The 25,954-nt window shown below is 43.3% G+C and overlaps 1 protein-coding gene across 9 annotated transcripts; it reads right to left on the minus strand.

The window, feature by feature from the left end:
• Nucleotides 1–1,353: 1,353 nt before the first annotated feature.
• On the minus strand, nt 1,354–25,554 carry ESCO2 (establishment of sister chromatid cohesion N-acetyltransferase 2). 9 transcript variants are annotated; one of them, XR_005597065.1, is made up of 12 exons: nt 25,497–25,554; nt 20,271–20,336; nt 18,555–19,587; nt 13,796–13,886; nt 12,979–13,039; nt 8,524–8,656; nt 6,797–6,928; nt 6,393–6,482; nt 4,414–4,557; nt 3,602–3,783; nt 2,067–2,346; nt 1,354–1,798 (listed from the first exon to the last, which is right to left on the minus strand). XR_005597065.1 is itself a non-coding variant. In XM_039532669.1 (12 exons), exons 2-12 carry the CDS (start codon nt 20,321–20,323, stop codon nt 1,785–1,787), a joined length of 1,977 nt encoding a protein of 658 aa, XP_039388603.1. In that variant the 5' UTR covers nt 20,324–20,336; nt 25,497–25,554; the 3' UTR covers nt 1,354–1,784. The 9 variants fall into 9 exon arrangements, 8 of the variants coding, with proteins under 8 accessions (XP_039388603.1, XP_039388598.1, XP_039388601.1 ...); XM_039532669.1 differs by having other exon boundaries at nt 2,067–2,110; XM_039532664.1 differs by adding an exon at nt 24,773–24,851 and having other exon boundaries at nt 1,354–2,110; nt 25,497–25,545.
• Nucleotides 25,555–25,954: the final 400 nt, after the last annotated feature.

Below are 25,954 nucleotides of genomic sequence, written 5' to 3' on the forward strand. Positions count from 1 at the left end.
GATGTTAAACGAATCCAATTTTTCCCCATAAGATTTAATGTAAATGCAGGGGGTTAGGTTCCAAGGAAAATTTTTGGGGGGCAGACAAAGGGCATTATACTGTGTACTGTACTGTGGTTGAGAAGTGCCCCTGGCTTACCCCACACAGACAGCGACACTAGGAAGCACCTTTGCAGCTGCCGCTTCCCTGGAGAACAGGCTCCGATTTTGCCAGGAATGCTCCAGCCCCACCTCTTCCTGTCCCTGCTCCACTCCAGGGCCCCCTCTTCCCACCCTCACTCCACCTCCTCTCCAGAGCATGCCACATCCCTCCCCCCCAAAGTCCTAAGCACCACCAGACAGGTGTTTGGCAGCCCGTAGGACTTTCTGGGAGGGGGAGGAGCAGAGACAGCACTTCCCTGCTCTTCCCCCTCCCTCCCAGAAAGTCCTAAACACCCCCAAACAGCTGTTTGGCAGTGGGGGAAGTGCTGGGAGGGAGGGGGAGAAAGCAGAGAAGCTGAACTTGTGCAATGCTCCCTTGTAAAGTCACTGCTCTTCCACAGAAGCTTACAAGCAGGCAACCAAACAATGTTATAAGGGAGCACTGCACAACTTTAAATGAGCATGTTCCCCAACTGAGCAGGGACGTAACATTGAAACAATGTTAAGTAGGACAATGTTAAATGAGGAGTTACTGTAGTTTGTTTACAAAGGCTAAAATAGTTGTAGACACTTAAGCAAGTCAGTCCACCTAGCTAACATCCTAGGAAACTAAAATGGTAATTTAGAAACCTGACAGCAGCAGAGAGAAGTGGTTGACACACACCATCCTTAGTAAAATAAAGATATTGGCAATAGCGTCATCAGTTTAGAGAACAAGCCTTGCCTCAAAACTAATCAAAGATGATATGTGGGGGGAAATAAATACAGGCCAATTTCAATTTGCAGGGGCCTGGAAGAGTAGTTGAACTTCACTCAAATACATTTATAGTTAAGGGGAGATGTGGTACTCATGGAGGTAAAGGCCAGACCACACGTGTTTCCTGGAGAATAGCATGGCAGTGAAACTAGGGATCCTGTAAAAGTGTTTCCCTCAGGCTCCTTTACATAGGCCCTCTAATACAGAAGACTGGTGGAAGAAGTTAGCACTGCTGCTGCTTGATTTGCCAGTGGAAAGGTGGAGAACAACCCTGCAAGCCAGAGAGTGACTCCTAATTGAATGACTAGGACAATTTACATGGGATTGTGAATTCAAAGGGGCCACTGGAGCCTTAAAGTAGACTGAAGGGATTCATTTTTTAAAAAAAACCTCTTCCGAACCCAAGTTTTCATCCAACTGCTCGTGCTTGTAACCTTCAGAAATGAGAGACCAAATTAAATTTCAGAGGACTTTTATTGAACAAACTATCCACATCACCACCACCAGTGCAAGAATACTTGAGTCTGTACACAGCAAGATCTAGGATCAATCTTAACTTTAATCCCTGAGCAGCAGGTGGAGATTCATATTCACAGTCCCATTGACTTTTGTGCATAAGGGGTTCAGGCCACAGCTACAAATGCTTTACATCCACTCCTGTCTCTGGTAAGCTTTAGTGCTGCATCAGTAACAGCAACCAGCAGGTGTTTTGCTCCATCTTCTGTTCACTGCAAAGGTACCATATCGGTGTAGAGTCCTCACCCAGTCACTTGATGCCCAGCATGCAACTTCTAGCACCAGGTATAATCTATATCTGCAACATCCCTGGACCATTGGTACCTCCCTGAGCAGCACAGATAGCAGAACACTGGTGTCTCCAGCTGTACTAAAGCAGGTAGCCTACATATAAAGTTTCAAGATTAGCTGGAGTCTCCCTCATCTGTGATATGAAGTAGCCAAACATTTATCCAAGCCAAATGTAACTCAGAGAGAAATCTTTATATTAATATAATTATTTTTGAAATTTACAAGTTATTGCAATAAAAACTTTAGCTTTCAGAATAAACATTTAGAATCACAAACTTGGGTTTAGTTTCATAAAGTACAAACATTAAAATACAGAACACAATTATGTACAGAAAGTGACAACATTCTTTTAACTCCATACCTTTTAACTTGATCAAGAAGCAAGAGTTAGCACTCAGTAGGAATCTAAAATGGAACACGGCTGAATAAGAATTAAACATGCAAACTGCTTTACATTTAGCAAACTAAACAGCTCTAGTTCAATTTAACTGATTGTTTGGAAGTGGTCTTAACTAATAAAATTGTAAACAAGGAAGTTAGGGGTTTGGCAGTATTTGGCTGCAAACAGCTTGCCATCTGGTGTTGGGTCAGAGAAGGCGATTTCATCAGTGCTTAGGTAACAGCCATACATGAACGTGTTTCTGAAACAGATAAAGGACAGTTAGTGCAGTGCAAGAGTTGGTTCAGCCTAGGTATTTATATGGCTCTTATATATAATGCCTGTGTTTTGTTCCCTGACCTCTTCCATACTTTGACAGCATTTCCATTATATATACTATTTTTCAAACGGGGGAGCCATTTTTGTGTAGAGAATTTACTCCATGAAATTTGACATAAAAAGCAGCAGCACAGGAGTGATTACCAGATTTGAAACAGGAGAATATAGCAGGTACAGTACACCTCTAACCCGATATAACATGAATTTGGATATAAAGTGGTAAAGCAGTGCTTGGGGGGACAGGGGATGGGGCTGCACACTCAGGCGGTAAGATTTTTTGGCTCCAGAGGACAGGGGTAGAGGTGTACTAGAGCAATTTTATTCAGAAGTTTGGTGGTTTCAGGTTCCCCATAGTAATTGTTACATTTGCTCTATGCATTCTCACATTAAATTTATACTGGAGAACTGTTGCTTGGAGGCATCTGTAGGTCAGTGACCAGAAGGATGCATTCTAAACAGTAAGCAACAGCTAACCATGGTAATAGTTCTCAATTAAAGAGAAAATCCATTCATTTCCTATCCCTACAAATCTGAAAGTTCCCACCCGCAGAAGCTATTTACCAGGAATAAACTGGTGTTTTAAGAAGCTGCATTACAATAGACATGTGAAATACAGACTGCAATGGCAGACTACGTATTTATTCATTTTGAAGTCTGACAAATTCTCAGAGTACTGGACAGACAGCAACTGTTAACTTAGGGTGTTCTACAAGCGAACAAAGCCCATACCTATTAAATGGTTCACAGGCTATATTCTATTTGGTTAAACATCACCTAGGCTGGGCCTATTTCATGTTTTGATAAGTGCTCAGCCTTCGCTCAACTCTGGTCTCGTGGTGACTTCAGCGGAAGCAGAGTCTGGCCAAAGCTGAGCACTGTCAAAAATCCAAGCCACAATACTTACATGGTTCTATGCATTTCTCTTCCGCCCACCACAATAGCACCAGGGCTCAGATTGATGTCAGACCAAGTGCATATTTCGATCGGTTCTTTGCACTGTTACATGAACCTCTCAGACTTGCTGAATGACATTAGCTTACATTTACAATGTTTTTGCTGTGAGCACTTTCTTCCCCCTGAAAATAAACCAGGCTGAAATCTTGTTCCCATCATGTGTGCACCCATATTAATGGCTTACTTACCAGTTTCATTTTGGGAGAGGCATCCCTTTTCCTTACCTGACTACATCCACCATACGACGTGCAATGCCTCTTCTCCGCATCAGGCTGAACACCCAGATTCTACTGATCCCACAAATGGCAGCTTCCGGCTTTATGGAGCAACGCCAGGCACGGTGGTGCTGCAGGACATCCTGATTAGGAGACTGCGGAACATTAGGCTCAGACAGCACCCGGAATGCCTATCAAGGACAAACACTAAATCAAATGAGTCTCTATCGTGAGGGAAATACAGAAACTCATGCAGGTGAGTTTGCTGCTGTAACACCAGAGGCAATCAACTATTTATTACGTAAACGCAGCAAAGAGTCCAGTGGCACCTTATAGACTAACAGACGTATTGGAGCATGAGCTTTCGTGGGTGAATACCCACTTCGTCGGATGCATGTAGTGGAAAGCTCATGCTCCAATATGTCTGTTAGTCTATAAGGTGCCACAGGACTCTTTGCTGCTTTTACAGATCCAGACAAACACGGCTACCCCTTTGATACTATTTATTACGCTGGTCCTTTAAAGAAAGGTAAATAGTTACATAAACCACCTCTGTCCAACATCTGAATTCAGCTGAAAGTACTCTGAATGGAAGATTTTTGCACCCATCACTAACAACTTGGTTAATTCTTGTCACTTGCATTTTCATGATGGTGAGTGTGTAGAGCTCTAAAACCATCCAACCAACCCCATTCTCCCCCCGCCCCTTACAAGGCCAGGAGTACCTGTGACATAGGTTTAGATCAATGCTAACAACCCCAAGTGTTTGAATGCAATTTTCTTTTGTCTTATACAATTAAGATGCTATTTAGAACACATACCTGTTTGATTTGTTCAGCAATTAAACAACCAATTATCTTCCTTTCATTGGACACAAAAAAGTAGGTTTTAATCTTGGATGGGCAGCTTAACACAATTTGTTTAAATCCCAATTCATTATCTACAAGTTCTCGCACATCTTCTGCCTATAGATGTTAGGACAAGAGGTTCAGAGATGCACGTTAGAGTCTAGGATAGACAAGTTCAGAGAAGTAATCAATTTCAAACAGAGGGCTTGTGCTCCTGAATGGAACCCAGTGATCACCACAATGTCCAACTGCAGAGCATCTAGCAACTCATTAAAAGCACTAGCAGCCTGTGCCAAATACAGCATTTGGTGGGTTGGCACTACTGTGAGATGTATGCAATTGGAATAGTCTCCTATGGAATGGTAGAAGCTGGATACATTTGAGTAGACAAGCCTTTATACTATAATGGACATTCCTCCACAGGCAGAAAGATGGACTCTAAGAGACTCTTCCCATCCTTTAATATCTATGTAACATGCAGACCATTATCTTTGTGGAAGCTAGGAGCTCAGCCTAAAGCTATGGGTGCAGGTGTCATTGCACACCGGTACAAGGCTCACATGGCAAAGGCAGCAGATTGGTATTCCTCTCATCTTGTCAGTCATGGAGGGGGGAAGGGCCCAGCCAAAACTTAGCCTATGGGAGTTTTGTTAACCTTGCAGCAGTTGCTGCTCACCAGCTGCTATGTGCACTGATTCCGAATCAGCAGGCAAAGGTTTTCATTGCTTTTTAAACAAAGCACAGTAAAAGCTAAGCCACATAGAAAACCAGCAACTCAAACCAGCACTAGTGCTTTATACTGGGTAGACTCCAGGACTGGGGACTTCCCTCTCCATTTTAGGATACTCTGGACTAATGTATCCCTGCTCAGTCCTCAAATCTCCCTTGGCTCTTCTACTGCTAACCACCATACTACCCGAGCACATATACACCCTCTCTCAGAGCCACTGGGCTTCTGTACAGTGCTATTTTTCTACAGCAACAAAAGAAACCCACTGAGTACTTCCAGCACCTCAGGTAGTTTTACTTCAACAGAATCTAGAAAAATAACACACAACTGTATGAACATTTCTTTTGATAATCAATTTAGCTAAAAATTTTCCACTGAGCATGAAAGCTGCATGTTTTAGGCTGGATTTTACAGACAAACACAATCCGGAGCATGGAGGACAAGCTCTTACCAAGTGTTTCTACAACAGGGTAGCAAGAACAATGTTCTACAAGTGACAGTATCCCAAAAGTCTGTTCTTCCCTCAATCAAATACCTTAGGGCCAGATTGTGAACTACTTACACCGATGAGCAGTCACTCACACAAGTAGTCCCATTAACTCCAGTGAGACTACTCCTATGAATTAACTGCTCATCATCGTGAATAAGTGGCCCTTAGTGAGGCATCAAGCAACTGAAACAGGTGGCAAATGAGAAAAGTGACAGGCCATTTTCCTTGGTAAGGAGCAGATTGGGTTATGCTCGTAATGTAAGAATAAGATCAAAGGAGTCTTCAGCACTGAGGAATGGCTCATTTGTGTGAGCAAAGATGAACTGGAAGACTAACAGGGCTGCCATAGGATTACTTAGCTCCGAGATATCTAAAGGAGAAAAGTGTTTAACCAAAAGGTAGGTATCAGCCCTATCTGCAGTGAGGTCAGTGACTTGCCCAAAGTCATAGAGGGAGTCTGTGGCAAAGCTGCGACTAGAACCCACATCTCCCACGTCCTGGATCTGTGAATCGGCCACAAGTTCATGCCTCCTCTAAGTATGGTAGAAACCAGCCACATTAATTCCTTGCTGAGTGATCACTGAGTGAGAGGTTGATCACTAAATATGGATTTCTCCTGACAAGTGGGAAACAAGTGATTATTATTTAGAATGAATATTGTAGTAGCACCTACAGACCCCAGCCCTATCATGCTAGGCACTGTACAGACAAAGCTAAAAAGAAATATTGTACCTTTTTGATGGCATATTTGGGATCATCTGGAAGGACCAAAACCATTTTCCCATCCCAGAACTCTGCAACCATACGCTCTTTCTTCCAACCCTATCACAGAGAAAAAAAAATAAAGTTATCTGCCAGGAAGAAGAAGAAAAAGGATTCAGCTAAGGCTTCTTTAATAGAACAGTCTCCATAGTTGTAATGTGAACCCTAGCAGTTTGCAAGCAGGAAATCAGATCATGTATGTTAACCCATTAGTTCACATATGTTAAAAGGTAATTGCTGGAATAACAGATAAGTAATTTAATTTGATCATGTTATTTGGATACAAAACCTTTGCCTAGTGTAGCCTTAACTCTATACCCAATGTAAGTACTACTTCAAAGGTTCTTTGGCAAAAGTGTCAGCCATTGCCTTACCACATATTTAATTCCCTCAAGGAACCGCTGGTGATGCTGGATGTGTTGGGCTTCATCCTCTGGGCTGGCAGCTGTATAGATCATGCCACATGATTTGCATATGATGGCACCAAAATGCTTCTGTCCAGCGTCCTGTCATTACAAAGGAAAGTCAGAAGTGTCAGAGATGACAGAGGACCACCTTTTGTTTATTTATAGACTATTCAGAACCGTACATAGCACTTCACATATTCAAGGTATATAATGAACATAATCTCTACAGTATGCCCTTCATGAGATAGGGGTCATTGTATGGATAGAAAAACTATAGCAGAGACTGAGGGAATGGCATAAGGCCACAGAGTGAGCAGGTGGCAGGACTGGGATTATTTACTCAATTCCATGGTCATTCCTCCAGACCACAGTGCCTCCTGTTGATATCAAGAATTCACTAAGTCGTTCTGTATTTGTTTTGTTTTTTTGGGAAGGCAAAGTAGAGACCAGGAATTAAATGCTAAGAATTTTTTAAAAGCAAACAAAATTAATAAAGAACAAACTGTAATAAAAAATGCAGCTCTAAATGTAAGGCACGATGGGAGTCCATTGTTGGAGTTCCCCAAGACCTCAGTTCAATTCCAGTCTCATCACTCAGGTTCCTCTATATGACATATAGCAAAGGTACAAGGAGTTGATGAGACTCAAACATAGGGAGCTGGCCTCTTCCTTTACATGGTGCATTGCATCACAGTTTGAGATTTCCTTGGTTACTTATTCTATAGGAACCAATCCCTGCACAGCATGATCTGTCCACACACTGCCTAAGTACGACTTACATTTCTGACTTATAAGGTAAAAAGTAAAGATCTTATCCACTGTTATCTTGCCCACTGTAAATGGTTCCCTGTTGTTTCCCCTTATCTTAGTTAGTACAGACATTCTGTTCCCAGCCTGCTGATCCATTTACCGCCCTAATCCTGTCTCCCAAGAAATGAAGCCTCACCTATGTCCATTTACCGCCCTAATCCTGACTCCCAAGAAATGAAGCCTCACCTATGTCCAATTACTCATGTCAAGCCAGGCCTATATGCATACAGGTGACTTTAGCTTATTGCAAATGGCACACAGGGCTTAATGATGCCATTCGGTCGCATTCCATTGTAAGGCCAGGACTTACAAGGGAATGAACTATATACACAGGACACCACTAGGTGAGTATTTCATCCCTCGTATCTGTTATATGAAACCCCTCATTGATTAAGTGGGGTTGCATTTCAGTCACATATAAACTCCCAGGTACAGACTGTTTTAGACAACATCCCTACTGTGGTACTGTCCTTCATGACGTTAGTTGTCCACTAATGTGGATGCAGCATTATGCTGGCTCTGCTCAGGCAACAAATCATGCAGCAGTGGGAAACAGGATTTCTGTGTCCAGCAAATTCACTCCTATGGTATCCATACAGGCATTTTTAATAGCTAATTCTACAAGTTTCCTATTTATTCACAGATATAGTAAAGCTTTAACCCCAAGGAAACCTTAGAAAAAAGAGTTTCACAAATAGTGTCACAATCTTTAGATTTGAACTTTTGGAGAAAGATTTATACAATTCATTAGAGCTGTATACAGTGTTTGAGATTTATATGTAAGGGGACCTAGTATTGGTTAGTCTGAAAGCTCATTTCACTACTACCACATGGTAGTGCAAGCTCCCCTAAGAATGAGTAACAGCCCACAGAGGAATACTCACAATGATCATCTGGTCTTTAAAGTCTTTGCTTAGTTCTTTTGTTTTCTTGCTGGTTTTCTGGAAGGTATGAACCATTTTTGTAGGTGGGCTGAATCCCAGGGGAGAAGCCAGATCATCTGGGAAAGGCTGTGGTCTGAAAGTAGTTTCAGAGTTGCATCTGAATTAGTCATTTCACACTCACAATCAAATTGAATACTGACTTGACTAGCTCCCCAGAACAGACCAGTAAAGGAACTCAAGAGATGTGTGCAGGTTAGTTTTTCCTGTTTCAAGAGACCTTGTACTAAAATTGATAGTACGAAGCTGGCCTGATGGCAGTGTTGAGATGCAAACAACCAAGGTTCTAAGGGCTGCACCAAAAAACAAGCCAAGGCTTTGAGGAACATCACTGCCTCTAAACTGTAACCCCAAACCTGTGGCTCTAAAACTGTTCTAGAGGAAGAATACAAGAGCCTACATCTCAGGTGTTATATTTGATCTCAAGCACACGCCATACTGCAGATATGAGTCAACGGAGCTAAGCTGCCAGGATTCCTACTCCTTAAATTCACTGAGGATGGTGGCTATAACAAGGCTGATGACCACTGATCTAAGTGTTCCTGTGCTGAGAGGGAGAGAGACAATGGGTGGAAGCCCTTGCTACTCCATACACTCAAACATGGGAGCACCACTCCCTTTTCTTAAAGGGGGATGAGAGAGGAACATGAACTATGAAAATGTTTATGGCTGGGGCATTAATCATACAAAAAGTTGGGACCGTATCTTTGAATGTCCTAAAAGTAACTGTAACTTGGTCTCTCAAGCACATCCTTCACATGCCCTCAGACCACCTCTTCCCTTGCGTTCAGCTCCAGCAGTGGAGATTATCTGAGATTCTGAAATAGGTACCAGATTTAGATTAAAAAAAAATTGGAGGCATTTTCAGGGAAAGGCCCTCAATTCTGGGACTCAATTCTCCATTCTGGTCCAACGGAGAAAAAGTTTTGCTAACTTTAAAACAAATAGTAAGGCTAACAGAGGGCATGGGTAGATTGAGGGAAGATCTGGAAAGGACTGTTCATGAGACTATTGATCCAGATGGAGTCTTTATATGAATTTTTAAAAACATTGATATGAGACTTGTGCTTTGGAGAAGCACATATTAAAATTGTTAATAAATAAGTAGTGCTTTATAGATTTACCTTTAATGCTTTAGCTATACGCAAACTGACAGGGTTACTTTAGGAACTACCACTTTAAATTTGCTAACTGTTGTATAATAACCTTAACACAGGATTAACAGAGATAAGCATTGAACAATTTTCTAGGTTTAAATGCCAAGGAGAGTCCCCAAAGCAGAAAGCTAAAGTATAGTTCTTGTAGAAAAAGTTTCTACTCATCTATTCCCAAGGGACAGTGTAGGAGGTCACAGCAAATCCAAGGCCATATTTTAGTTAATCACAAACACCAGGAATTTGGCATATTCCAGAATTCCATTTGCATCAATATGGAAGTTATTTGAAAAGCCCCCACAAGGGAGCAATGTAAATATGTAATCAGATCTCTCTCTCTCTCTCTCACTCACTCTTAAGTGGCAGAGAATTATAAGTTTGACAAGTGTTTTAGTTTTTTTGGCTCTTTCAGAACTACAACAATTTTAAGTGATTTTATGTTCACAACAAATTCAAATCAGAATGTTTTGATTACTAGCAATCTGCTCCAAAGAAAGATGATTAAATAAAACAGAGGGATTAGTGGTTTTGGTTCTGCATGGGAAAACAGAACATTTCCACTGGAAACATAATATGGCAATGGATTTGTCAAACAAATAAGTAATCAGAGTCAGATACATTAGCATGAGCATATTGTACAAGGAAGATTATTTGCAGGGCCATACTAATCTATTTAACAGCACAAGGTGTTAATATTGTTACAGATAATCTCACAGATCAATCCTATAAAGTTATGCAATGTAATGAAGGGCAATGCTAAAGGCCAGCGCCCAACAGACCTTTGAAAGACATGCTCAAGTAGATAAGGGTTGGGTTAGAACAAAGGGGAGAGAGAGAATAGAAAACAGAAGCCTCAATTATTTTCACATCTGCATGGCAACTTTTATCTACTCTATACTGCAATCCCCTTTTCACACAAAAAGATGGTGTGAACACCCGTGGCATTGGGTATTATGGAAAGGCTGATCAGCTGAGAAACATTGACTGTGCCATATCAGGTATAACCACGTCATACTCCTTATGCAGTTAAAGATTTACAGAGAGACAACACTTTAACCAGTGCAATTATATTAAATCTATGAACTTCTCAGATGGTTGAAGTTACTTCCCAGTGTACCAGATACCCTCACGCTTCTCGAACAGTCATATTGCTAACATTAATCACCACAACATATAGAAAACCACACTACTAAAGAAGAGCAGCAGAAAGGTAGTCTACCAAACTGACATCAAGATTAAGAAGTGACAGTATTTTAGAACATTCACATGGGCAAGTTACACAAGCATTCCGGGAACTGTAGTTCAAATAATTTCAGTAAACATGACTTTACTTCAGAAACGGTAACTATTTCACTAGTTTGAAACTTAATATGATATTAATAGTCAGAGATGGAAAAATATTACTAGGTTATCAAGTCCCTCTGATATTCTCTTCCTCCATTCCACTAGACAATTTTTTAAATTTATATTACAGCATAAGAACATAAGAACGGCCGTACTGGGTCAGACCAAAGGTCCATCTAGCCCAGTATCTGTCTACTGACAGTGGCCAATGCTAGGTGCCCCAGAGGGAGTGAACCTAACAGGCAATGATCAAGTGATCTCTCTCCTGCCATCCATCTCCACCCTCTGACAGACAGAGGCTAGGGACACCATTCCTTACCCATCCTGGCTAATAGCCATTTATGGACTTAGCCACCATGAATTTATCCAGTTCTTTTTGAAATGCTGTTATAGTCCTAGCCTTCACAACCTCCTCAGGTAAGGAGTTCCACAAGTTGACTGTGCACTGCGTGAAGAACTTCCTTTTATTTGCTTTGAACCTGCTGCCTATTAATTTCATTTGGTGACCCCTAGTTCTTGTATTATGGGAATAAGTAAATAACTTTTCCTTATCCACTTTCTCCACATCACTCATGATTTTATATACCTCTATCATATCCTCCCCACTTAGTCTCCTCTTTTCCAAGCTGAAGAGTCCTAGCCTAATCTTTCCTCATATGGGTCCCTTTCCAAACCCCTAATCATTTTAGTTACCCTTTTCTGAACCTTTTCTAGTGCCAGTATATCTTTTTTGAGGTGAGGAGACCACATCTGTACACAGTATTCGAGATGTGGGCATACCATGGATTTATATAAGGGCAATAATATATTCTCAGTCTTATTCTCTATCCCCTTTTTAATGATTCCTAACAGCCTGTTTGCTTTTTTGACCGCCTCTGCACACTGCGTGGACGTCTTCAGAGAACTATCCACGATGACTCCAAGATCTTTTTCCTGACTCGTTGTAGCTAAATTAGCCCCCATCATATTGTATAGTTGGGGTTATTTTTTCCAATGTGCATTACTTTACATTTATCCACATTAAATTTCATTTGCCATTTTGTTGCCCAATCACTTAGTTTTGTGAGATCTTTTTGAAGTTCTTCACAGTCTGCTTTGGTCTTAACTATCTGGAGCAGTTTAGTATCATCTGCAAACTTTGCCACCTCACTGTTTACCCCTTTCTCCAGATCATTTATGAATAAGTTGAATAGGACTGGTCCTAGGACTGACCCTTGGGGAACACCACTAGTTACCCCTCTCCATTCTGAGAATTTACCATTAATTCCTACCCTTTGTTCCCTGTCTTTTAACCAGTTCTCAGTCCATGAGAGTACCTTCCCTTTTATCCCATGACAGCTTAATTTACGTAAGAGCCTTTAGTGAGGGACCTTGTCAAAGGCTTTTTGGAAATCTAAGTACACTATGTCCACTGGATCCCCCTTGTTCACATGTTAGTTGACCCAGTACATACATGACCTAACTGAGATCAAGGCTCCATTGTGCTAGGCCAGATAGATACACATAGGAGACAATCCCTGCTCAGAAGAGTTTATAAACTAAAACGACAAGTCAGACAAAAGATGGGGAAAGTAAGGCAGACAGAAATTAAGTAATTTACCCAACATCACACAAGTAAAGTGTTGTAGAGCCAGGAACTGAACCCACATCTCTAAATTCCAAGTCTGCAGCTTAGCCCAAAGAAAGAATAGTGTTTAATCTGCCCTCTCAAAAATAAGATCCAACACTTTCATATCTTAATGATGGCTATTTCTCATCCCTCACCACATCTCACTGGTAAAGAGAAACTGTTTATTATTTTTGGAATTTATGGTCTCGTATTTTTTAAAATCTGATTTCTGGAGGTATTGTTCAAACTTCTGTCTCATTCTTGGAGAGTGTTAGAGTAAGACAGACATACCTTGTTTTGTTGATTGAGGGTGTACTGAATATGGGATAGACAACATCTGCTGAAGGGGACACTGGAAAGAGTCACACAATTTGTTAGTATTAGACACAATGACGATACAAAACGTGGATATCTAGAAATGGGACCAGTAATTTCAATTGATACACAAGCATGAAAAACTCTGAACTCCCAATACCCAAGGGTTTACATTAGCATTAGAAAATTTTTGGTACTGCAACAAATAAAAACCCACTCCATTTTTTTTTTTTATATTGAACTAGCTATTTTTGATCCAATTAACTATTGACAGAATATCCTGTGCTTTATGCTATGAAAAAAATTGTTGCAAGTCAGGGCAAACCAAATCTCCAGTAGAACCTTCACCAGGGAACGTGAAAATTTATATTAGAGCAAACGGTTGCATCAATAGCTATAGTCTTCTGCAATTAATAAAATTACGTCTAACATCATTTATCATAACCCAGACTTGCCCAACTTGTGAAGCCATGAATACAGGGTATGTTTTAGCTATGAGATCACAATCTTATCAGAGAAAGCGTGATGTCACAAATTCAGCACTAGACTTTACTGCAACAGGAGAAATTTCAGTCCATTTTTTTAGCAAAACTGAGGACACAGACACAGAAGCAAGATACCAATACATGGGCAAGCCAGAAGAGAGGCCTAAGCAGTAATTTTATAATCAATCCCTTTAAGCAATAGAAAAATACTCTCTATGAAGTTGAACTACATGATTTCTTATTTAGTGAACTTGGGACATAAACATCATGACAGATGCCTAGACCAATACAGCTGCAGCACTATTTACCTTTATTATTCTCTGTTGGAGACTGACTGAAAGGAATATTCTCTTGATTATCCAACTCACGGTTTATGGAGGATCCAGCTTCATCCGTGTTCTGTAATACAGATAAACATTCTCAAAGACCAAAGAAAAACTGTCAGCTTGACTTAGTTTCCAGTTTGCTAGTTCACAATCTCACATAGCTCAAGTGCTCAGGGCGTAGGCCAAATGTGGCCAAGGATATTCTGAAATGCAACTAACAGCCTTTATCCTCTTCAATACAGAGACAGCGTTTTCAGAGGCAAGAGACTCCACCATGTAATGCTCCACCTTGAGTTGAACATTACTGAATAATATTGTATGCTGGAAACTGCAGTCTCATGGGCCGCACCTCAGTACTGAAGAAACTGCTTTTTGGGGGCCACAAGTTATTTATGGCCAGGTTTATGGCAAGTTGTCAATGTCCCTCATGTGCCTTTCTACTACTTCTAGCTGCAGTTCTGTAAGATTATTTCTTCATTTCAACATTTTTGGTATCCTGGTCCTACATTGGTGTCTATAATTCTGAAACTGCAAAACCTTTGGGAATTTCCTACAAAGATTCAATGAATGACCATGCTAGATTGATTTTTACCTTAAACTTCTGCCCACTTCTAGTTTCTATAACAACTAGAACATATTAATCCTCCCCATTACCAAAACCATAATCCCATGGACAGCCACCAACTAAAACCATCAGCTCAAACAAGAGCTGTTTGAGACTAGATCAAGGCACAAAGTCGGCCTATAATTTTGTGATAGCAAATCCAGTGATACAAATTCATTTCCATTCACCCAAGGCTTCTTGAAAATGAAGTTTATTATCCTAAGAGCCTGCAATCACAGCAGTCCAGCTGCTTTGAAGTTATATTTTTTTATTTTATATGCAAGATTGTTGACGTCCCCAACATTTGTATTTTATTAATGTTGTATTGTAAAAACACACTGGCAATCAAGTAAGGAATGCGATGGATACATTAATACAGGAGAAGTGAACAAAGAAGGCAATAAATAGCTCTTTATTAAACCAACACAGAAGTATAAAACTCATTAGTCCAATAAAAGCTATTACTCACCTTGTCTATTGTTTCCCTTCAAGGACCAGTACAGCTATGAAAAAGTATTCCAATACCACTTATCCTCTCCTCCAAACACCTTTTAGATGCCAGAAATGGCAGTAAAATGTAACATTAGGTATAATGAAATAGGCCCCAAACCTGGTTTGCATTAGGTATTTTATTGCTGCACTCTTCCATTGTCAATCTTACCTGTGGCATCTATATGCTGAGTTAGAAACCAGAACCTATCTCCAAAACTAAACAATTCTCTAGCAATCCACAAAAGTGAGACTTAGCAGGAGCTAACTAGTCAGTGTTGATTTTTGAGAGCCATTTTTAAATTTAAACCATTTGAGTGCTGAACATGCTTTCGATCCACATACAAGGTATGTTTTTAAGAGTCATATACCCTTACTCTGTCCCTAGAACTAGAGGCCCCACTTTTCAAAGGCCTAGTGATTTTAGGTGCCTCATTGTCTGAGGCATCCTAAAGAAGCCTGGTTGGGAGTGCTCTGACCTATCTAAAAATTAGGCCCCTATAAGCTGTCTCAGATTGTACACTGTAACACTGATGCATCCAAAATCACTAGACACTTTTGAAAGTTTAGGTCAAAACATTTGGCCATTTTGAATTTCACTCTTTTTTATTATGCAACCACCTCCTCTCTGGTCTCCCTAATACCCACCTTACTCCACTAGTCTATTCTGCAGACAGCAGCTAAAATCCCTTTCTTCGCCCGCCACAAAACATGTCACCACATCTTTGAAGCCAAGCCTACACCATTCTTCTTTGACTTGCTTCTGAATAGTACTGCACTTTCTATCCTTCCTATTCTCAGCTTCACATCTTCTCGGATACTACCTCCTATGTCTGAATTCCCACCCTGTCTCCAAGTCTACATACACCAAGCCACCTATTACCAAAAGAAAGATGCTTTAAGGTAAAAGTTTCCCCCAAATCTCACTATGCATTCACTTTTCCATCGGTTTGGACTTAGCTCCTCTCAGAACATCTCCTTTCTTGTATAGCACTGAACAGAGTGCCAGTGTTTAATAAATTATTCCTGGGAGAATTCTGTGCCAAAAATTAAAAATTCTGCACACAATATTTTAAAATTCTGCAAAATTCTACATATTTGTCAAAACACCACAATATAATCATGCCAGTTTAAATTATTTTGGTAATTTATTTCAAAATATCTGTCAGCAAGTATGTTTCCAACAATACAGACAGCAAAAGAGATTCAGGAAATGTTTTCTGACAACTAGATTCCTTACTAGACATATTAATATAGAACTTTGAGTAATAATTCATTTAAACTACAATCCAAAACATTTTTCCTGGACCCCTCAGAAGTGTTGCAAAGGCTTGAGGAAGTTAGGGGTAACGGAGGAGCTGAGGGAGAGGGAAGTAATTGCTGGGAAGGAGCCTGGGAGTGAACCTGGAGGGTTGTTGGGTGTGGGTGGGAAAAGTACAGAATAGGTTTTTTGTTTTCTGGGGGAGGGGGGGACTGTTAGGGAGTTGGGGAGCCTTCCCTGTGCAGACACTGACTGACCCCTAGCTTCTCCCATTCACTCAGGCACATCTGCCCCATCCTCATGTGTCCCTGCATCCCACTTCCTCCATCCCCATGTGTCCCTGCCCCCCCCCCAGCCCCTTCCTCTATCTCCCGCACCCCTATTCCCATTCAGCCCCTGCCCCAGTCTGTCCCCCCAACTAGACCTTCTGAACCCGCCTACTCCCCCACCCCCAGCAGCCCCATGTGCTCCGTTCTGTCTCTCCCTCCCCATATCCTATGCCTCCTAACCGAGCAGGGTGCTGTAAGGAACCCCTGCTGTGAGGAAGGCAGCCAGCTGCTACTGCTGGTGAGCCACCTGCTCTCTGTTCTGGTGCCACAACAGCCTCTGGTGGGCCAAAGGTGCAACTGCAGTACCTTGCCAGCAGAGAAAAAATGTGCAGGGAACAGTGGTGCAAAATCCCCCCGCCCCTTTATCTTGTACTGCTCCTTATCTTATACTGAAGAGCCACTGTCCTCAGAAGCTAGAAGTTTAAAATGTTTTGGATAGAGACTAACTCAGTAAATCCATTGTTACTGCTTCACTTAAGCATAAGCAGCTTGGGTTTATTCTCGCACCCTGGGCTGGGGAATCTCTAGAACCGGCACACTCAGACTATACAAGGAATTACTCTAGGGCAATCTTTGCATTCAAGATTGGAGTTCATTTGTAGCATTCCTATGTCACCACTCAGGCTGCATTGGCTACCAGCAACGGTGCAAACAGAATCCTCAGGACCCAGGAGAAGTCAATTGTTCATTTTACTTGCCTGACACTGAGGCCAACAAGGAAACATCCCAAAGAGAGTATCTTGACAGGGACCTTGGGAATTCTGGCTTCCTCTGGAGACTTGAGCCTGATCTTTTAGGATCAGGTAGGGTATGCTATTATCAATTCCCTGGAACTGCAGGGAACCCATGGCTTCGCAAACCTCTTGGCACAGTAAAAACAAACAGTTGTAATTATTTGATGCCCCTTCCATTTTATATTATGCCTCTCAACAGATTTTTTTTTTAAAGTGAAGTCAATATTTTTGCATGCAATGCTTATTGGTAGACTTAATTACCAGCCTAATTAGGACACAAAGGGGATATAAGTGTAGACAGAGTGCATTAAAGGTGGATTACAAAGAACAAATATATTGTGTTTGTGCCCTTATGGTTAACATTACGAAGGCAACCTGAAAGTTTCCCAACTACCAAGTCATATCCCACCCTCTTTTTAAAAATAAATAAATAATAATTAAAAAAAAAAAAAGGCATTACAATTTCAGGTAATGTCTACCCTGAAGACTCTGTGGCGACTGATGATCTAGTTAAATGACAACACAAGATTTAAGAGCCCAAGCTGACCAATTAAAAGGGTAAGAGATTTTTAATCTAACAGTTTAAGCCTGCATTTTTACTAACTATGCAACTCTTGCACCTAGTACACTTGGGAGAAAGGATGGCTTTGTTGAAGATTCAACACTGACCCTTCAGTTAAAGTGTGACACAGACCAGGAGAATGCTCGGACTATAAATCTGAGCCTCAACAAGTCCTCCAGCCAAACAAGGAAGGCCACACTTCATATTCTTGATATTTATAAGGTTTTAAAAAAGCAGATTTTTTTTTAAAAATTGTCTTTTATGCTGCATTAATAAAAGCAAAAAAGGGTATGAATCCAATTTTACTAAAACTCCTTTTGAGTAAGCTTTCCTCTCATCTAACCTAAACCTAAATAGCAATAGTGACCAGTGAATGGGAACAAAACAGCAATGAAGAGATGAGAGTTCAATTCTCAAGACTTCTCTGTACATTTACATATGTCATTAAAAGTATGTATTGAAGTTATTAGTTTCAGTGCTGCTCTACTCCACAACAGCCTGCATCCACATGCTCAGGAATTCAAAACCACACTGACAAAGCTTTCTAGTTACTGCCTGAGGTCACATGAATCAGGAGTAAATCTTTAAGGAATATCTTTCTTTGATAAAGCTCTGGAACATGCCTTGCTTAATGTACCATACACTTTCCCCGTGCCTCAGAACAACTAGAACTAGCAATGCAACTACATCCTTGCTGAACAAAGCAAGTACGCACTTTTAATATACAGACATATCTTAAGTGACACACACAGTGCTACTTACCAGGTTCCTTGTATCAGTCTCCTCTGGAGTCAAAGGCTTTGAGGAATCAGAGCGACTAAATGGGATCAATTCAATTTTCTGCATTGAGATCTTCAATTTGTGAATGACCTCCTTCTTTTGACTTATGCTATTGGTCAATTTCTTGCTATCCTCCTCTCTATCTTCATTCCCCTTCTTCTGGGGCACACTTGCATGCATTAATACCTCACCGGCCTTGGCAACTTCCTTTTTATCATCTGAGTGAAACTCTGTATCTCCAGATAGTCTCAGCTGGTCACCCTCTGCTGCAGAACTAGAGAGAAGCTGGGGGGATTTAAGGCCTGAAGGCCGCTTTTTAGGACCAGAATGGGATTTCTTCCCAGTAGAGAAGAATGCTGCTCCCACCTGGAGCTTCAGCAGGGGTTTCATTTTCATGCTTAGGACTCGGAAAGGAGCCTCCATTTTCTTTTCAATTGGACGAATAATGTTCTCCTTTTCCACAACAGGTTTGACAGGGGCTATATCTACCTTGGCTTTCTTAGAGTTTCTTGGTGAAGTCTTGGTGTGCCTAGAATCAGACTGACGTTTGGATGTTTTTGAGCTTGTATTCCTGATGAGGTTCGTATTTCCCTGTACTTTCTCCGTCCTATTGGCACTGGGGAGGTCTCCATCGTTGTCCCTCCAACTAAGAGGGCGGCTTTCATTTACCAGTTTCCTATCCAGTGGGGTGAGGTACCGGTTTTCTTTGTTGTAGAAAGATGCCGCAGGCACAATGGGCTTGTATGGGGAGCCAGACTTTGGAGACACTTTACCCAGGAACTCCCTACACGTAGTCATTGGGATGCTGGCTATCTGAAGAGGGGAATTATCAAGCTTCCTTGACATGGAGAATTTCAGAGGTGAAGCCTGGTTTTCTTTATCCTCGTCACTAAATCCAGGTGACCATTTTGTTCGAGAAGCAAAGGTCCGATCTGTAGATGTCTTGACTGGAGACAGATCCACAGTGATGTCCATCATCAATTTTTTTGCTGGAGTCCCAAGTGCTAAGAACATGCTACAAAAAAATAAATAAAACAAACATTTCCCTCTTCTACAGACTGGAGAATCCTTAGGCACAGTCACGGTTCTGTTTAAGTCACACTAAAGTTTCTCTTAAAATAGTTTCCTCTATTGGTAAATAATGACAAAAATCTATCTAGGGTGTTTTGGTTTTTTAAACCACACTCACTGTAGCATTCAAGCATCTTAATAAAGAGCTATATACTACCTTCCATCTACAGTTTCTATAAATGTCACTGGGACCTGCAAATATGGACAGAGGGCAGCACAAGGTCTAGGATTTTTCCACTAATAATAGTGACAAATAGATCTCTTTGCCTGCTCCATTAACCCAGACTTACAGAAGACTAAGTCAGTTTAATCTTTTTATCATAATTTGTAAGTCTATATATTCTATTAGATGTAGAATCTTTTACAGCTTAGGGTTCCTTTCCACCTTAAAAAAAAAAAGCTGTCAAACTGTTCAGTACAATACATGTATAAAGTATTATGCATTACTAAAGAATGAAAAAGCCACTTAAGTTATTGCATCTCATAACGGTTCCCCCACATTTTACAGTAAAAGCATTGAGGGAGTTAAAACATTTCTTCTGTTCTCAGTACATGAGGTGAACCATTAAAGAATTTATTTTCAGTGTAACAAATAGCAAAGACAAGATTATGAACAGATAAACACACCTATCAGAGCTAGTAGAACTACGATTCCTTTTTCTTGGAGTAACAGCTGCCATCTCAATAAAGTGCCTGAAAGTTAGAAAACATTTCAAGATATAATTTATGAAGCTATAGTACACACAAATGTAACTGTATTATAAATGATATAATATTCACTCTTTAATAGCCTTAAAATATCTGTAATACTAAGTAAAAAAAGTTAACAAGCACATGCATACCAACCTAAAAAAGCCACTTTCCATTGGTTTCTAGAGCAAACATTTTCTTATTTTTTAAGAAAAACATTTAAAGGAAAATTACTGTTCCTAAACCTAATTTCCAAAGACCTTCCATCTCCCAAATATCATGGCCCATTAATCTCAAACTTTCCCAAAAAAACCCTTCTCTTGGCAGGGGACCACACATGAGACACTTCAAGCAGAAAGGATTTATGAAGAAACCCTTTTGAGAAGACAAGGAAAAGAAAGAACAGGAGTACTTGTGGCACCTTAGAGACTAACAAATTTATTTCAGCATGAGCTTTCGTGAGCTACAGCTCACTTCTTCGGATGCATAGAATGGAAGACACAGACAGGAGATATTTATACATAGAAAAGAAAGAGCCCCAATCAGTACTGAAGCAAAATTAAAGTATTAAAGGCCATTTCTCATGTGCCATGTACAAATGCAACAGTGTACCTCAAGATATATTTATTGCATAATGCCAGTGTGCCTAAAAAGCCTTTTACATAGTTTATTGATTTTGGTATTATGAGGCTACAAGAAAGATAGGAATTTGGGGAGACAGCATAAATAGGGCCAAACCATTTTACAGCAATGTTTAAACGTCGGTTCCCAAATTTGGTTTAAGCCATAATGTAGATGGAGTTACAATGATGCTGGAAAAGTCTCTTTACATTAGCTAATCCTCATGGAACATAAGAACTAAAATCCCAGCTCAGACAGTGGTCCCTGGAGTCAAGCATCCTATCTTCAATGGTGACCAGTACCAGATGCTTCAGAGCAGGCCTGCACAACTCGTAAAGCAGCGAGGGCCACATTCCGCCAAAGAAAACAGCTGAGGGCCGAAACCTCCCGCACCCCGCCCCACGGCCATCCAGCCCTGCAGAAACAAACCCTCCTTCCCCAGCGCCGCCCCACCAAAACAGCTGTGGGCCAAAAAGGAAGGTTGGGGGCGGGGAGGTGATACTTTATTTTAAATCAACCGGGGGCTCCCAGCTGAAGAGGTGGCTGGGAGCCCTCAGGGTCAAATTAAAGGGCTCGGGGCTCCGGCGGCTGGGGGAACCCGGCAGGGTCGGCTCAAAAATTTGGCTGCCCCCCCGTACCCCCCTGCTGCCCCAATCCTGGGCTCTTCCCCCACTGACCCACACCCCCTGCCGCCCCAGCGCTGGGCTTCCCCTTTTCCTCCCCACCAGTGCCCTCCCCCAACCCTGCTGCTGCCCCAGCCCTGGGCTCCCCCCCACCAGTGCCTCCCCCCTACACACACCTCCTGCCTCCCCAGCCCTGGGTCACTGGTAACGCTCCCAGGGCAGATCATTCAGCAGGAATTTTGGATGTGCACAAAACACAGACAGGATTGGTTCCCATATGGTTACAGAGCTGCAGTAAAGTGGAACAATATTCAGCTTGTGTGATTGGAGGATATCTGGATGCATATTATAAGACTGTCCTCCATAAATGAGGAAAAGTTGAGGTGCCTTTATTATTTTGTTGTTCCACTCTTTCTTTCTATGGGGAATTTGCCAATGCAATATCACTGTCTTCCTTAAACAAACAAAAAGGCAATGGCTGTTGAAAATAGCAATTCCAGTGCTAATAAGCATTTCTTGCTCAATTTTATCCTGCTTTTTCTACAGCAAGTTACAGTGGATCAGTATATTTGATTTGGGAGAAATGAAGTAACAGCTGCCCAAACTGAGCTTGAGCACTCCTGAATTTTGAGGTGTTCAAAGCTGGAAGGCAGGTGCTGAGGCGGGGGGCCTGTGGGCTCCACAGGGGAGCATGGCAGCAATGTGTCTGGAGCTGCATGGAGCCAGACACGCTGGTCTGAGTGGCACGGTAAGGGGGCTGGGGGTTGGAGAAGGGGTAGGGAGTTCCAGGGGGCAGTCAAGGGACAGGGAGCAGGGGTGGTTGGATGGGGCAGAGGTTCAGGGGGGCAGTCAGGGGACAGGCAGCAGTAGGATAGGCATGGGAGTCCCAGGGGTTTATCAGGGGACAGGTAGGGGGTGGGGTCCTGGGGAAAGTTGGGGGTCTCAGGAGGGGGCAGTTGGGGACAAGGAGACGGGAGGCTTAGATAGGGGCGGGGGTCCCAAGGGGCAGTTGGAGTAGGGGTCTTGGGAGGGAGCAATCGGGGGACAAGGAGCAGCAGCATTTAGATAGGGGGTGGGTCCTGGGGGGCAGTTAGGGGCTGGAGTCCCAGGAGAGGGGTATCAGGGGATAAGGATCAGCGGTGTCAGATAGGGGGTGGAGGTCCTGGGGGGCAGTTGGGGCAGAGGTCTGGGGAGGGGACAAACAGCAGCCACATGCCGGGATTCAAACGGCTCTGGGCTTCCCGCAGCCGTGGGGCGCCCTGAGCCCTTTAAATCCCAGCCACAGCTGGGAATCTCTGCGGGCAAACCAGAGCCCTCTGACTCCCAGCCCCGGCTGAGATTTAAAGGGCTCTGCGCTCCCCGCGGCTGCGGGCAACCCAGAGCCTTTTGATTCCCGGCTGCGGCTGAGATTCAAAGGGCTCTGGGCTCCCCGCGGCTGCCGGCAGCCCAGAGCCTTTTAATTCCAGGCCGCTGCTGGGATTTAAAGGGCTCTATGCTCCCCGCCGCTGCAGGCAGCCCAGAGCCTTTTGATTCCCGGCTGCGGCTGAGATTCAAAGGGCTCTGGGCTCCCCGCGGTTGCCGGCAGCTCAGAGCTCTTTGCTTCCTGGCTGCGGCCGGGATTCAAAGGGCTCTGGGCTGCCCGCAGAGCGCCGTGTGCGGGGGATTTAGAATCCTGTCGTGGGCCGCACAGTAAGGCTCCGCGGGCCACATTTATGTTGTGCAGGCCTGCTTCAGAGGAAGGTGCAAGAAACCTGGATAAGGTATAATCTGCCAATAATCAGATTCCTCCTGACCTACATCAGTTAGCAGTTCACTTCTGCCTGGAAGCATGAGGGTTTATAACCTATATAATAAAAAAATTGCTATCCTAACTAATAGGACTCCGGATAGTCTCAATATCCATATAAACATCCAATCCTTTTTTTTAAATCCTATTAAGATATTGGCTTCAATCATATCTTGTGGCCAAAAGTTAGTTATGCATTGGGTAAATAAGTATTTCCTTTTATCAGTTTGAAATTTATTGCTTTTCAATTTAATGTATGTCCACTTGTTCTTTCTTTATGTGTAAGGTAAATAAAAGTATCCAATTTACTTTTTCTACACCATTAATTTTGCATCTCAGTCATATCCGTTTGTCTTCTCTCTAAACTAAAAAGCCCTACCTATTTCCATATGGAAGCTGGTCAAGCATCTAGAGAGTGAAGAACTATCAGATGAGAGTCTTACCCCAGAGAGGGACAGCAGCATTCTGCATTTATCACTTGCTCTTCCCTGCTCCACTATTTGATCTAGAGTTGTGAGTTACTTTGCAAGCAATCAGCGCTTTACAGTGCTGCAGAGCCACCAAGCCCGCTGCTTGCAATTCTACTTTTTTTTTAAACTTTCCTTCCTAAACACGCATAATAGCCAGAAAATTACGTGCAAAATAGCTAAAAATGACCACAACCTTCCACTTTCTTTGGGCACAAACAGAACAAAATATCATTTTTCCTTCTTTACATGGTAACCCAGGTCAGGTACATAATGGGGATGGGAAAACATGAGAGATGAAAGGTGTGCACGAGTGATTTGTTATTATTATTATTCACAGTAGCAGCTAAGGATCAACTAAGAACAGAGCCCCAATGTGCTAGGCACTGTATTAACACCATGGCAGACAGGGAGGAGGGCTAGCTTAGTGGTTTGAGCATTGGCCTGTTAAACCCAGGGTTGTGAGCTCAAACCTTGAGGGGCCATTTAAGGATTGGGGGCAAAAATCTGTCTGGGGATTGGTCCTGCTTTGAGCAGGGGGTTGGACTAGATACCTCCTGAGGTCCCTTCCAACCCTGATATTCTGTGACAGTCCCTGACCTGAAGAACTTACAATCTAAATAGCCTAGACAGACACATGGTGGGGGAAAGGGTAGCTTAGAACACACCAGCAGAATGAACAATGGCTACATCTACACTGATAGCAGGGGCAGACTACTGGCATTACATGTGGTAGCTACACACCACAGTGAAAGGCTCTGGCAGGGAGGAACATCGCAGCAGATTGGGGGGGGGGGGCATTGTTTAGACATGTAGGAATCCCATGTAGGGTATAAAACCTGGGGGTTCAGGCATGTAGAGCACATGTTATTCTGCTAAGCCCTGTCTCACCATCTATACTGCTATTTATAGCTATGCTAGCTGAGCATGCAGAGCCCCTACCAGCTCCACACTGACCTAAGCAGTGTGATGGCAGCCAACAGCACTTCAACGCCAGGATTGTTGTTGTCTTTTTCCTTTTCTGGGGGGGAAGAGGGAAGGGATTAGTAAGAAATAGGGGGATCAGCAGAAATAACATGGGCAGGGGGAGGGGCAAAGGGGTCAGAGCAGGAGAGAAGGGGATGAGGGAGGCAGGTGTGGAGCTGAGCTGAGGGGCAGCGGGGGGGGGAGGGGACAAACAGCCAATAAGCAGAGGACAAAGTCCACTCAAAACGATACAACATGCCCGGAGGCGCCCTGTTCCGGCTGCTTCTAGGGGAGCCCGGCTGGCTCCTCCGGCAGGGCTTCCTCAAGGCCCCTGGGCTCGGGGAGGAAGCGTCGCTCCTGCACAGTCCTGGGGTGCCGCTGGGCGGGGCTGTGAACCCTCGGGCGCCAGGGGCCCTGAGGTGGGAACCGCCCGCTCCGGGCACCGGGAGCTCACCCCACGCTGCTGCGGGGGGCGGGTCGTGTTCCGCGCCCTAGGGAGCCGCACGGGTAAGGGCCATGTTAAGCCCCATCCCCACATGTCGCGCACACCCCCCAGGACCCGGAGGGCGCACGCAGCCCCCTAAGGCCGGGAGCCGCTGACCTCAATCCCCGAGACCGCCGCTCTTGATGCGAGAGGCCCGGGGTCAGCCGCTCCCTGCAGCTCAGGCCGAGAGGTCCGGCCGCGCCCGGGCAAAATCACCTCAGCGCTGCTCCCGCCGCTGCCAACCGCCTCTCCTTCGAATCCGCGCGGGCTCCGCCGCCTGCCGCGCGCACCCCAGTCCCACCCCTCCGTCACGCGCCGAGCCCGCCCCTCGCCGCCGGCCAGCCCGGCTCCCATTGGTCACATCTGTCGTCATTCGCCATCTCTCACGTCCATTGGCCAAGCCTCTTCGCTTGTGGACACGCCCCCGACGGCGTGAGGAGCGCCATCCCCACTGCCGCCCGCCAGCCAATCAGAGCTCTGGAACGCACGCGGAGCGCTCAGCTGCTATTGTCAACATGGGCCCCCTCACCCAGTCCCGGAGACTGTAATTCCCACCATGCACTGCAGGAAAAAAGGCGGTCTTCTACGATGAAGTCCTGTCGCAATGCTTGCCGGAAGCTGTAGTCCTTTTGCGTCACAGCTCGAGCGAAGGGGAGCATTGCACGCTGGGATGT

Source organism: Mauremys reevesii, linkage group 3 (assembly GCF_016161935.1).
Source record: "Mauremys reevesii isolate NIE-2019 linkage group 3, ASM1616193v1, whole genome shotgun sequence".
NCBI classification, from domain to species: domain Eukaryota; kingdom Metazoa; phylum Chordata; order Testudines; family Geoemydidae; genus Mauremys; species Mauremys reevesii.

What these genes read in the sequence shown, in the direction of transcription:
- ESCO2 (XM_039532661.1), bottom strand. Translation starts at nt 20,323, where the DNA reads ATGGCAGCTGTTACTCCAAGAAAAAGGAATCGTAGTTCTACTAGCTCT. An exon ending in AGTTCTACTAGCTCTGATAG is followed by an intron (nt 19,588 to 20,270) that starts GTGTGTTTATCT and finishes ATTTTTTTGTAG; the next exon opens with CATGTTCTTAGCACTTGGGA. An exon ending in CGTATGGTGGATGTAGTCAG is followed by an intron (nt 2,111 to 3,601) that starts GTAAGGAAAAGG and finishes GTTCCATTTTAG; the next exon opens with ATTCCTACTGAGTGCTAACT.